At 38.6% G+C, this 13,918-nt stretch overlaps 1 protein-coding gene across 1 annotated transcript in view; it reads left to right on the plus strand.

The window, feature by feature from the left end:
* Positions 1 to 13,464, plus strand: part of LOC136867422 (dipeptidase 1-like) — a 445,798-nt gene extending 432,334 nt beyond the window's left edge. Inside the window, exon 10 of the mRNA XM_067144625.2 lies at positions 13,363 to 13,464. Within this exon, the coding sequence (XP_067000726.1) occupies positions 13,363 to 13,464 (102 nt within the window). The remainder of the gene's footprint in view (positions 1 to 13,362) is intronic.
* The last annotated feature ends 454 nt before the right edge of the window (positions 13,465 to 13,918 follow it).

Genomic DNA, 13,918 nt, shown 5'->3' on the forward strand with positions numbered 1-13,918 from the left:
TGTTATTTCGTTTTTATCTCGGATTAATTATACAGCAAACAGTATGTAAAAGTTCATTTGTTCTCCATTTGAATCGTTTGTTGCAGAAACAGCACTTCTCCACTTTTTGACACTATATGAGTTATTAATACTGCCATGATTAATGGACGAATGGCTACCATTTTGTGCAGAAAGAACACTTCTACCATATATCTCTGCCTGTCAGTCGCGAATAAAAGTTTCCGTTTTGTGCAGAAAGAACACTTATCCTGGAGATGTGTTGTTTTTACTTCAAACCAGCCCGCTTCACAAAGTAGTTGTGTCAGTTCGTTCAGTTGAGTCGCTAGGAAGAGGTGTGAAAAGAGATGCAAAAGTCGCGTTTCATACAAGTCAAGTATGAGGCAAATCATGTCTTAGGAAAATACTGTATTGATGGAATGTGCGTTCATACTTTCAAGTTGCTTATTTCTGCAACCCGTCTCCCTGTGTTACCAACTAGACTTGCTTATCCACAAGGCTGTGTTCCATTAAATGAAAGGAAATTAGCAGACATAAAGAAGTCGGAATCTTACATACCAGGACACCATGAGTTTTATAATGAACTGTTTGCATGGACATCAGTGGAATAGAAGTGAGAAGCATTGTTCAAAGATTAGAAACTTACATGTTACTTGTATTATATTGTGTTGTTTTGTTTTATATATATCTTGAACTTTGGAAAGGGACACAGAAGGAGTATTCTTCTGTTTATTTTTCTATACAATGTGGTCTAATCATAATATGTGCAAATAAGTAAGTTTTACAAATAACTATTAAATGAAAATAAAATGTCGTATGGCTTTTAGTGTCGGGATATCCCAGGACGGGTTCGGCTCGCCAAGTGCAGGTCTTTATATTTGACTCCCGTAGGCGACATGCGCGCGTCGAGATGAGGGTGAAATGATGATGAAGACAACACATACACCCAGCCCCCGTGCCATTGGAATTAACCAATTAAGGTTATAATTCCCGACGCGGCCGGGAATCGAACCCGGGACGCTCTGAACCGAAGGCCAGTACGCTAACCGTTCAGCCAACGAGTCGGACAACTATTAAATAATGGGTTTAAACACTGTATTTCCTCAGTACAAATAAAGTTCCTTTTGAAATTGAAATGACGTTAAAATCAATGTTACACTTCCTTATCTTCTCATGAATTGTGTTTGTTGCAGAAACAGCACGTCTCCACCATTTTCAACAAAGTCTGTGAAGGAACGTATTTGACTAATTCATACAAACAACCTATCTGTCATAGTCATTTCAACAGTAGAATAAGCATAATAATTATCGGAAGGATAGAAATGACATTACACACTACAGGCAGTTTTTCCTGTTTTCTGAACGATTTGGTACGTCGGAGAAGTGTCATTTCTGAAACAAACGATTCATTTGTTTGTTACATTACTGGGGTGATTAACAGAATGTCTCGAAAGTCGACAGTTAACTTGGGGAATAGCCGCGTTACGTATTAGGTAAGGTATGGGTTATTCTGCCCGAAGGCAGGTCCGAACCTCCGCAGAGGTGTTCCTGAGCCGGAGTTTACGTGCGGTAGGGTGGCCAGTTCCTTTCCGCTCCTCCATTCCCTTACCCCCCACTAACAGCGCGTGGCAACCCATCCAACTCCTGACCACGCCCAATGTTGCTTAACTTCGGAGATCTCACGGGATCCGGTGTTTCAACACGGCTACGGCCGTTGGCTTTACGTATTAGGGTATATATTATTTCATTAGTACATAATCCAGTGAACAATATAAACATTTCCTAACATATCACAAAATATGTATACACGAACATTGACTGCTACGCTCCTCAACTATTAAAGGAGATTAAAATTAATTAAATTAATTTTACTTAATTTCCCCATTTGCCTTTTTCCGTATTAATTGACCATTATGACAAGTTTAAAAATAAATTGTGACCTCTCAAGACTCCTCAAGGCCCGCCCCGCAGTCGAGGAGTGGGGTGCCTGCCTATCACCCCGAGGTACCGGGTTCGATTCTTAGCCAGGTGTGGGAATTTTACCAGGATCTGAGGGCTAGTTCCAGCTGTACTCAGCTTACGTGATTCTAGGGTAAGTATTCTTAGGTACGAATAAGTTAGCATACAAACGAATTTTAGCAAGGCGCAAATGTATTCTACCCGCATGACGGTCCTGCCGTGAGATTAGCATAAATATTAGCGATCTGAACTATGAGAACTCCTAAAATTTATGCAACTCGCCGGCATAACTGTAAGAGCGGCTAGATTATACTTGCGCCTTGTTCAAATATGTTTTTATTATTTCCTTACTGAAGATGGTTTTCTGTGGTTTTCCATTTTCACACCATGCAAATGGTGGGGCTGTACCTTAATTACGGCCACGGCCGCTTCCTTTACACTCTTAGACGTTTCCTATCTCATCGTCTGCATAAAAACTATCTGTGTCAGTGCAACGTAAAGCAAAATTAAACAAAAAAAATTGTTCCTAAGTGATTACAATTGAGAAACTATCTGAAGGCGAGATGAGGGCCCATGTATAGAAAGCCAAGAATAACGGCCAAGTGGATATGTCGTACTGACCTCGTGTCAACTCGTAATCTGCAGAACTTTGGGCTGAAGATTAGTTGCTTCGTAGGCCAAGGACATTTAGGTCTGCAGTGCCATGAGGTTTGTGGTGATGAAGACATCTTATGATGAAGCCAAATGCTTTCACGATTTACAAATATTAATGACCCGTTTATGACTCTCGCTTTCCTTCCCCCAGCTCGCTATAATAGTGAGAATGAGGAGCTAGTTTGGTTTGCCCGCCTTCAAGTGCACTGTGCGGTCAGGCCAACCGGCCTCGAAATCGATACAGCCATATGACTGCAGACAGTTCTACCGAGGTCAACATAGCTTCCACTACATGGCAGAGTTTACTGAGGTCGCGGCTATAGTGCGTAACACGTCCATCCACTCTAACACTGAGTTCCTCAAGGTTGCAATGAGGATAGAATTCTCAAGGATAGTTGCGATTGAGAAATTTTATGATGTCAACAACTATACATTGATCCCAGTGACACAGTAGTAGGGCCTAAATGATAGCGGTTTTCATAGAGGTCTCAGTAGTAGTTTCTATGGATTCGTTATATTAAGGCTAATCAATAATGAATTCACTGACTTCTCAAGACGGACTATTCAGCAGGATCGTTAGCGCACCTTTTTGGAGATCAAGAGACTTGGATTCGAGTCCTGATCACGGTCGAAATTTTGAAACCTTCATTGTTGGCTTAGAACCTTAAAAATAACCACTATTACTATTACTTTACCGTTATATTCTTTTCTTCGTTTAGGGTCATAAAAGCACCACGTAAAGTAAATTGTTGAGCTGAATTCTTCGTTTCTCTTGCTGATATTTTTGGGGTATTCTAAGTCTGATAGCCTCGCTCCTATCGTCTGACTAGTTCTTCTTGCCACTAACCTTTTCCTGAATCTGATTACTGATTCATTTCTATTATTATGTATTGATTTCACTCCTTGTATATCCTTCCTAGGCTCTTGGAAATATTTGAAAATATTCCTAGGTTTCTGTCAATTATTTCTTTAATGAATTTATTAGAATCCATTTTCTTTAGGTGCACATAGAATATTACACTTTTATTCCTAATAGTATCTGTGATTTCAGTCTGACTGTAGATCTCATAACTTTTTAGCCTACATTATCATTCGAGTTTCTTGGGGTTAATGTTATAACATTATATCCTATTCTTTCTTTCTTTCTTTCTTTCTTTCTTTCTTTCTTTCTTTCTTTCTTCCCCCATTTCACTCCATAGAAATTCTCAATTCTGAACATAATCAGATACTCCTCTGCATTTACTTGTCTTGACTTTGTTGTTCTAGGAATAGATTTCCTGTTATACAAGTATGTCGTGAGTTGTAATGCTGTTTCCTACTTCCCAATTCCAACTTAGTGGGCCCAATTTTCTGAACTATTAACTTGGATTATGTCTCCCAGGCACCCAAATTTTTGACCTTGTCTATTTTGCTAAAATCATTCTTCACTTGTTTGTATGCTTCGTTAATATTTGTGATATATCTGGTTTTATCGCATGATGTCAACAACCCAATTTTCTTAGTCGCACCTTTGAGAAAGTTCATTTATTTGCATTTTGGATTATTTAATATCCTTAGCTAAAATGGTAAGATCTTTAACAATGGCTAAGTAGTTTAAACAACTCTCTTCACTTCGTAATCCAGCCCGACTTGTTTGTTGATCTCATGTTTCTCTAGATGCTATTCCATTCTGTGACCACTTTCTCTAGAATATGGTTGAAAAGAGTAGAGAGAAACCATCACCTTAACTGACTCGTGTTTTGTTCACAAATGTGAATATTTATGGCCCTTTATTGGTGCGTATTGACTAAACTCATGGAAATAAATACACCGGGTTGTTGATGGGTCTAACCCATTAACAACTCGATGTACTTACTTATTGTTTTATTCTCAAAACTGCCAGATATTTCACGTACGAATTTGAGTTTAGACCTCGTACCAATTAGTGTTTACTTGATTAGAGATTACGATTGTTAGTCTAAGCCAAAATCTTCTAAGATGTTGAATAATGTATGTCTGTTTGTGGAATCATACGTTCTATTTTTTTAAGTATGCAAAACTACTACTAGCTCTGTATTCATGTTTATTTCGAGATTCAGATGTATTCAGCACAAATATACCTTCGATGAAGCCATCTTCATATTCTCCGATTTGGTGGTCAAATTATTCTTCAAGTTGGGACTGATGGGCTTGTGAAAGTATCTTGTACTGTAAGTTACATGTAGGATAGAAATGCCTTTTCTATGTAGTGTGTGTATGAGGGCACACTTCTAATCTTCTGGAATCTGTTCTATATATTTATTATTATTATTATTATTATTATTATTATTATTATTATTATTGTTATTATTATTATTATTATTATTATTATTATTATTATTATTATTATTATTATTATTATTATTATTTGCTTCACCACCAACGAACTGTCTTTGCTTGCTTTATTGATTATGAAAAGGACTTCGACATCGGCAAACATGACATCCTTATACTACATGGTTCACTAAGTAAAGCTCATATTTTTTTCTCATTAGAAATGTCTTCATTTTCAACAGAAAATACCACATCATTTCCAAACTAAAAAAAATATATATATATTTTATTTTACATTGTATCCGAAACGATGATTTTCCTCCTCCGAGATATAAGAGCCTGTATGCCGCTTTGCCTATTACTTCCTCATTGGTGTCGTATCGCCTCCCTGGGAGTGCTTCTTTAAAGGGATCAAACCCATAAAAGTCAGATGGCGAAATATTCGGACTATGTGATGGATAAGAAATATTATTCCATCCAAGTTTTGCGATTGCATCATGCGTGCGCAGGGTTATATGTCACCTTGCATTGTTATGCTGGGGGAGGATATTGTTGATACCTTTATGGGTACGAACACTCAGAAACCGTCTTTCATTTTGTCAAATTATTGATGAAAACTTCTGAACTTATCGTGTGATCAGATGGAAATTTGTCGACCATAATCGCTCCTTCATGACCCCAGAAGACTGCAGTCATAACCTTGCCAGCTGACGGTCCTGACTAACTCTTTCTTCCGAGGAGAATTCATGTGACGCCACTGCATGGACTGTTGTTTGGTCTCAGGCTCAAAATATTCAATCCATATTTCATCACTCGTGACGATTTTGGACAAGAAACCATCAACCGTCTCGTGATGTTCAAGCAACTCAGCATAAATGGTCTCATTTGGTTCCTTAATGTCGTCAGATAGGCACCTAGGGACCAACTTGCAACAAACCTTCGAATAGCCTAACCGGCGGATAATTGTGTTGGCACCATCGAAATTAATCAGCCCCCTCCATGGTTGTTGTTCGCCTATCGCCCCGTCTGCGCATTGAACAGTCACCGATGTCACAACTGCATGCGGCTGTCCCGAGCGTTGAAGACTTTTACTGGACCTCGTTGGGACGCCGGTACTCTACGTACCCAATGACTGAATGTACTCTTATCCACAAGCATTTTCAAGCTTCAAGAAAGAAAATTGTTACAGCTGTCCGTTTTGTATGTAAATGTGCAATAACCATTATACAACAAAACTATGACAACGACAGCGATGAAGCTGTGTGGAATTTCCAACGAAGATTTGCAGTTGCTGTATGTAACATTTTTGGTCCTTCTCAAACACATCATTTCTCAACGAAATCAAAACAGATGTGCGTTACTTATTGAACCACCCTCGTGCATCACCTGATTCATATAGCGCTTGACATTAATGACGTTAAATCATCAAAAAGCTATACTGAAACCAAGCAGTTCACATGAAAAATTCGATACCACGTTACTGAAGAGATCACGATAGAAAGTGGTATGGGACAGAGTAGTATTCTCTTTCCAATCCTTTTGATCTAAATATGTCTCATGACTGGGAGTCTTCTCAAATTCAGAGATACCAAAATAATGAGTCGCTTAATGTTAGCTATCAGCCGTTAATAGAGGAACATGTTACGATTTTCAGGAATTTGCATAGTTCAGTGCCTCAGATTACATTTAAATATGAAAAATAAATGGCGTATCGTTCTATTTTAAATAGTTGTTAAATTAAATATGACAATTATGGGTGTGCTATTGTTGTCTTGTCTTCAACAAAACATTTTTACACATACCTCATTGTGGGATCGTATATGACCCAAATGCACAAGTAAGTGACAATAAATAAATAAATAAATAAATAAATAAATAAATAAATAAATAAATAAATAGAAACGTTCGATTATTGCTGGCACTTCAACTATCACCTAAATACTCATGGTACAATAAATAGCAGAAAACGAATGCCGTCGGGAAGGTCATGGGCAACCCACACAGTATGTTTCTAGGGTTATAACCAAATCATCGTCAAAGACCAAACTGCTTACCACATTTCCACCCTACTGACCGTTCCCCACCTCCTAGATTTTTCAGTGTATATAATAATTTTTCCAATTATATTTGGTGCGAAAGTACACAGAGGATCCAGTGAAAAATCTGGTGTAAGAATATAAGGAACTTCAAACAAACACTAGCTGTGATTTTGCGACAAAATTTTAAATTTCGCACTAACACTTTCGTATTATTGCGCTTACGTACACTTGTTGCTATACAAATTCATCAGAATAACGCTCCTAAGAAATGTACAGAGACCCAAAAACAACCTGACGTTATTCACTGCGCGCATCACTCTTCTTTGAAGATGCGTGTCAAGTAACCCCTCCTGGGTCAGTGCCAAGCGGCGTAGCTTGAGGCGGTTGTAGCGAGCTCCTGTGACACTTCCGTTCTATCTGTTTTTCGACCTGTTCGATTTTTGTGATTTTGTGAAAGGTGAACCAAGTTTTCTGCATGAATGTTTTGAGGCGGTTGGGTTAGAGTGTTGGGTTGAAATGGCTCGATTTATGGCAGGGTGGGGACTGGTTCGTCCACCATAACAATGCTCCTGCTCACACGGCCATTTCTGTGCATGATTTTTTGGCGAAAACCCGCATGATCCCGCTTCCTCACCCACCCTACTCACTAGATCGCGTAACTCTGTGATTTCGTTTTAATTCTCCGGATGAAAAGGGAGTTGAAACGAGAAAAGGTTTTATAGACAATCTGGGTGTGAAAGAGAATCGAAGACGGTGCTGCAAGGCATCCTAAAGGACGAATATCAAAGGAATTTCGCGCAGTGGAGAAAATGTTTGAAACATTTTTTAGTGTTAATGGAAAGTACTTCGAAGGTAATTCGAAAAAATCTGTATTTTTGAAAAATGGTGTCCGGTTATATTTGGATCCCCTTCCATGTGCCTTCCTTGCTGCAGGTGCCTTCAGTATTATATTTACGTAACTCCCTTATTCTCATGAAGCGGACAGCAGACGTATTTGTAGACTGCGGCACAAATATTTTAAATGCAAAATTTAAAGATTAGCCTATATTTCCGTACTGAAAGTTGTGTTCTCTGTGTAGATCACGGATAGAGCCGGGGTGTTTTTGCAGCAATAGGTAAGAATGCAGGCTAATTAGGCTATTAAGAACTGTCGCGTATCTCTTTTTTCACAATGTACCGAGAGCAATATAAGTTTCAGGAGTTCCAATGGGCAGAACTCCCTGGTGTTTATGCAAATCTCTTAGCAGAACTGATGCGCACGCTGGAGTAAACTTGTTACTCGCTTCAGTATCATGTGGACTCTAGTTCCAATTGCCAAATTATTTCACGCTTTTATCGTGTATTTATTAACTTGTATTACAATTACTTATTTAATACTGTAGTAATTCAGTAAAATAAATACAAATCTATCTTCAGATTCTCTCTACATAAATTCTGGAGCTCTCATTATATTACCATAGATAACATTTCTATTTCTGTGCATGAAGTGAATTTAAACTCTGGCAGACAGCAGCCTCCACAGACGAAACCATCTGCTACACATAAAAAATAGTCAGGACGATAGGATTTAAGAATTAATGTTTATACTTCCCACACCTGTTTATGTCACAGTACTTCGTTTTTAAAATGAAAAACGAAATAGATACAAGTGTTTACTTTTTACTAATAATACGTATTACCACACAATGCAAAATAATATTCCTGTGATGATTGTAATATATTTTAATTCCTTCATGAATGGACACGTGATAAAAATTTGCCGAAATAAACTGTTCGCTCATATGAAATTCTGTTCAATAATAGGAAAAATATAATCTTCAACTTTTGATTTGTAAATGGCGGTGCTAACTCCTAAAATTAAAGTTTCTCGTGTAAGTACTCCATTTCAAAAATAAATCTATACATAAAAAATACCCAGAGCATCCGTGGGTCAGGCGGCAGCGCGCCGGCCTCTCACCACTGGGTTCCGTGGTTCAAATCCTGGTCACTTCATGTGAGATTTGTGCTGAACAAAGCGGAGTCGGGACAGGATTTTTTCCAGGTAATCCGGTTTTCCATGTCATATTTCATTTCAGCAACACTCTCCAATATCATTTCATTTCATCTGCCATTCACTAATCATTTCCCCAGAGGAGTGCGACAGGCTTCGGCAGCCGGCAGAATTCCTGTCCTCGTCGCTAGATGAGGGCTTCATTTATTCTATTCCTGACCCGGTCGATTGACTGGAGTCAGGCTGTGGATTTTGATTTTTCATAAAATACCCAGAGAGTTGGTCGTGCTGTTAGGGGCCTGAATCTGTGGGCTTGCATTTAGGTGATAGTGGGTTCGAACCCCACTGTCAGCAGCTCTGAAGATGGTTTTCCATGGTTGCCCATTTTCGCACCAGGCAAATACTGGGGCTGTACTTTAATTAAGTCCACGGCCACTTCCTTCCCATTCCTAGCCCTTCATTCAAGAACTGCAAAAAAATCCAAAGTAAAGCAGCTCGATTTGTTCTGGGTGATTTCCGTCAAAAGAGTAGCCTTACAAAAATGTTGCAAAGCTTGGGCCGGGAAGACTAGGGAGAAAGAAGACGAGCTACTCGACTACGTGGTATGTTCCTAGCTGTCAGTGGAGAGATGGCGTGGAATAATATTAGTATACAAATAAGTTTGAGTAGTGTCTTTAAAAGTAGGAGAGAGAATACGTCTGAACTTTTACAAGGAAATTTATTTCCAAAACCTACATGTATGCTTTCTTTTATACGCCTAAAACTATATCCATTATTTTGGATTTTGTTGGATAATGCATGCGCCAGAAAACATAACTATATTTCTTTCCTGTGTATATATGTTACAAATCATTCGAATGACATCACATTTACTTTGACAATAGTGCGCCTGAAGGCTACTTTAACGAGGTGTATTTCATAATTTGAAGATGAAGTTGGAATTCAAGAGGACAAAGTGGGGCAAACATTCGTTTATAGGAAGAGGAGTTAGGGATTGGAATAACTTACCAAGGATGATGTTGATTAGAATTCTAATTTCTTTGGAATCATTTAAGAAAAGGCTATGAAAACAACAGATGGGAAATCTGCCACCTGGGCGACTGCCGTAAATGCGGATAGGGTTTGATTGATTGATTGATTGATTGATTGATTGATTGATTGATTGATTGATTGATTGATTGATTGATTGATTGATTGATTGATTGATTGATTGATTGATTGATTGATTGATTGATTGATTGATTGATTGATTGATTGATTGATTGATTGATTGATTGATTGATTGATTGATTGATTGATTGATTGATTGATTGATTGATTGATTGATTGATTGATTGATTGATTGATTGATTGATTGATTGATTGATTGATTGATTGATTGATTGATCATCGTCGCCATAAGACCCATCTGTGTCGGTGTGTCGTAAATCCCTTTGTAAATATATGAATGGATGATAAAAGGTGTATCATACGCCCACCAAACAGGGAGAGGAGGGATTGAGATTTCATGTTATAATGACCAGACACTTCTATACTGTGAAGAGGAGGCAGTATTTCTTTTACAACTATTATATCCGCGATTGTACCACCTCTATGGATAAATATTAATTTAAATACTTAAGTTTGCCAAAAATGTAATTATTATTTATATCTTTGGAAGAATGTAGTCCACACTAATATACTCGCTGTATACGAAACTGAGCCAGCATTTTGACTCTCCGAAACAATAAAGTGCATATCGGCGGTGAGGTTGTGATTTATATGTGTTATCAGTTACCATAAACGAGTGTACATTACAGGCTGCAGTAACTGGGATTCTTGCCAATATATATCGTGATTTAGCACTACTAAACAAGTAGTACTGTGGGTTGTTCTCTCTCCTCAAAAATGCAAAACCGAAACATTTATTTTACTAGAAGAAAATTACAAATCATTCGAATGACCTCACATTTACTTTGACAATAGTGCACCTGAAGACTACTTTAACGAGGTGTGTTGCACAGTTTGGGTAATTTTAAGGGTAGTATTTATACTACCTATACTAACATTATCAAGAACCGAAGTTAGTGAATGGCTTTGTTTGCGAAGTCTAATCCCTGAAAACACGTAGTCAATTTTAGTAATTCTTTCACGATTACAAAGCTTTTCCATCTAAATTATTGTAAGATATTTATTTTACCAGGTAAGTAAATAGGTTTCAAAAAATGTAAAAAAAAAAAGGCGGAAAAACTATGGGGCCGGGATCTTTAGAAGAGCTGCCTCAGCTGTTGGTCATATAAAAATGAGGCCTAACGAGACAGAATGAAATTTTGTACAAATAAATGATAATTCGCACTTCATTCCTAGCATTATCAGATTATTATCAGGAAAGAAATACAGTTCTGTTTTCTGGCGCATGCATTGTCCAACAACATGCAAAATAATTGAGATAGTGTTAGGCGTATAAAAAGGAAGCATACACGTAGGCTTTAGAATTAAATTTCCTTGTAAAATTACAGACGTATTGTCTTCTTAACTCCGCCAGATTTCAAACAAAATTCTATTCAGGCTTCTTGACGCATAATTTATCCGAGAAAAGCTCCTCCTGTGGATCAGTGGTAAAGTGTCGGCCTCCGGATCTCAAGATAACAGGTTCAAAGCCAGCAAAGATAGTCGGATTTTTGAAGGACAGAAAAGGTCAACTCGTCACTCCATGTCGTACGATATTGGTATGTAAAAGATATCTGGTGGCACATTTGATGTCTATCCGATACAATTAATTAAAAACTCAGCCACAAACGCTCAATGGAGATTCGCTTTATTCCACCGTCTAGTACCCCTAGAGTAAAACTGAACGTTGGCATTCGAGGAGCAGTCAACCATATGGCGTCAAGTTAAAATATCTGGTCACGGTACCTGAGGCAAGGGAAGGAAGCAGCCGTAGCTTTAACTAAAATACAGCTCCAGAATTTGCCTTGTGTGAAAAATGGGTGACCATGGGATACCATCTCCAGGGTTGCCGACAATGGGGATCGAACCCACTTCCTCCCGAATGAAGCTTAACAGCTGCTTCCCCTGTGGGTGGGGGCGGTAGAATAACACCCACGGTATCCCCTGCCTGTCGTAAGAGGCGACTAAAAAGGGCCCCAGGGGCTCTGAATTTTGGAGCGTGGGTTTTCGACCACGGGGCACTTAGCTGAGCCCTGGCATTGCTTCCACTTACTTGTGCCAGGCTCCTCACATTCATATATCCGATCCAACCTCTCTTGGTCAACTCTTGTTCTCTTCCGACCCCAACTTCATTACGTATGGAAGCCTAGGGAGTCTTTCATTTTCACGCCCTTCGTGGCCTTTGTCTTCCTTGGGCCGATACCTTCATTTTTCGAAGTGTCGGACCCTTTTAATTTTTCTCTCTGATTAGTGTCATATAGAGGATGGTTGCCTAGCTGTACTTCCTCCTAAAACAATAATCACCACCATTACCACCTTAACAGCTGCGCGCCCCATAGTGCACGGTCAACTTGCTCGGTCTCGCACAAATACACGAGGATCCTTTGTCCTTAATCTTATTAAAAAATGACATCATTTGATACTGACTGACCATTGTTAGTTGAGGTATGGTCTGTCTTCTCCTCTGCTGCCGCTAAGTGTAATTACTGTCTGAATTATAAAAATTCTCTAACGGGAACAAGTGCTTCTAAAATGATAGATGGATAGATAAATAGATAGATAGATAAAGCCTTTACTATCTGTTAGGGCTCCTGAACCTTTCTTACACTTCATCACTTAACGAGGAACTGCTGGTAAGAGGTTTTAAATATACTTTTTGATGCAACATTCTTGATGTCTACGGGCTGAGCATTCCACCAATCCCATGGCGGTGACGGTGAATGGTCGATGGTATGTGGTTGTTCGGTGGACACTGAGCGAGTATCATGGAAATGTAAACAACCAAGGTGGTGAAAAATTGCTGGAAAGATAAGCAGGGATGTCTTCCGGAAGCATCTCTTTCACAAGAGTAGGCCTATTTGAATGCAGTTTACGTCTGTCATCTAGTTGTAGCCAAAATAATTGTTTATAGTAGGGAGAAACTCGAGCGTCATACCGTAAATCCGTAGCATATCTAAGGCAAGTATTTTGAGTTCGTCGTAGTTTCAAGCTTAATTCATTTTTATATCCATAAAAATTACACTACGGTAGTCGAAAATGGGAAATAATAACGACTGAACAAGCTGAATTTTTAGTGATGGAGGGAATGCATTTCTGAACCGTTTTAAGGGGTACAAGCCACAACACACCTTTTTATAGATATTCGTAACTTGCTCTGACCAGTTTAGAGTTTCCATGTGTTATTCTCAGTGTACATTATATCGTCTTAAAGCTTTAAATTAGAACTGTTAAGGATCTTCAACATACGTGTTGCGACCATTACATATCAATATTGTGTTTCAGGTGCGAGATCGTCTACATGAAACGGGCGAGCTACCCCTGGACGAGCGGATCCCAGAGCAGGATGTTTACGGCCGCACCTACTGCAGATTTCCGATGACATGATGACATCACTGGCTTACGAAGAAGGAAGATCACTAATCAGGGATCATTTCTCAGGTTCCTAGGAGAAAACCATACTGGTTTCTGCTTAATCGAGAACCTGGGTCTCACATAACAGTATTGTTTCAGCCCATTGATAAATACAAAAATGCAGCCGCAAATCTGATCTGGAAGTGCTGCGTTACGAGTATTACGAATTCGATTAGACTTTAAATATTACATTTCTCTAATTTACTTCATTTTGAATCTTTATGCATCTTATATTCATAACTCGTTTCAGTTGCATATTTCTTAATATCCTGTCTTTTATTATTGACTAAAAGGAAATCTAGGTGATGCGAATGGGGCAGCCTATTGCATTCGTATTCACCGACTGATTTTAAAATGAAATTTAGTGGAGAAAATCCTTTTCGTGTATTTTTATTACCACTTTGGGCTAAAAACTAAGAGAACTGTT

This window comes from Anabrus simplex, chromosome 3 (assembly GCF_040414725.1).
Source record: "Anabrus simplex isolate iqAnaSimp1 chromosome 3, ASM4041472v1, whole genome shotgun sequence".
Classification (NCBI taxonomy): Eukaryota; Metazoa; Arthropoda; class Insecta; order Orthoptera; family Tettigoniidae; genus Anabrus; species Anabrus simplex.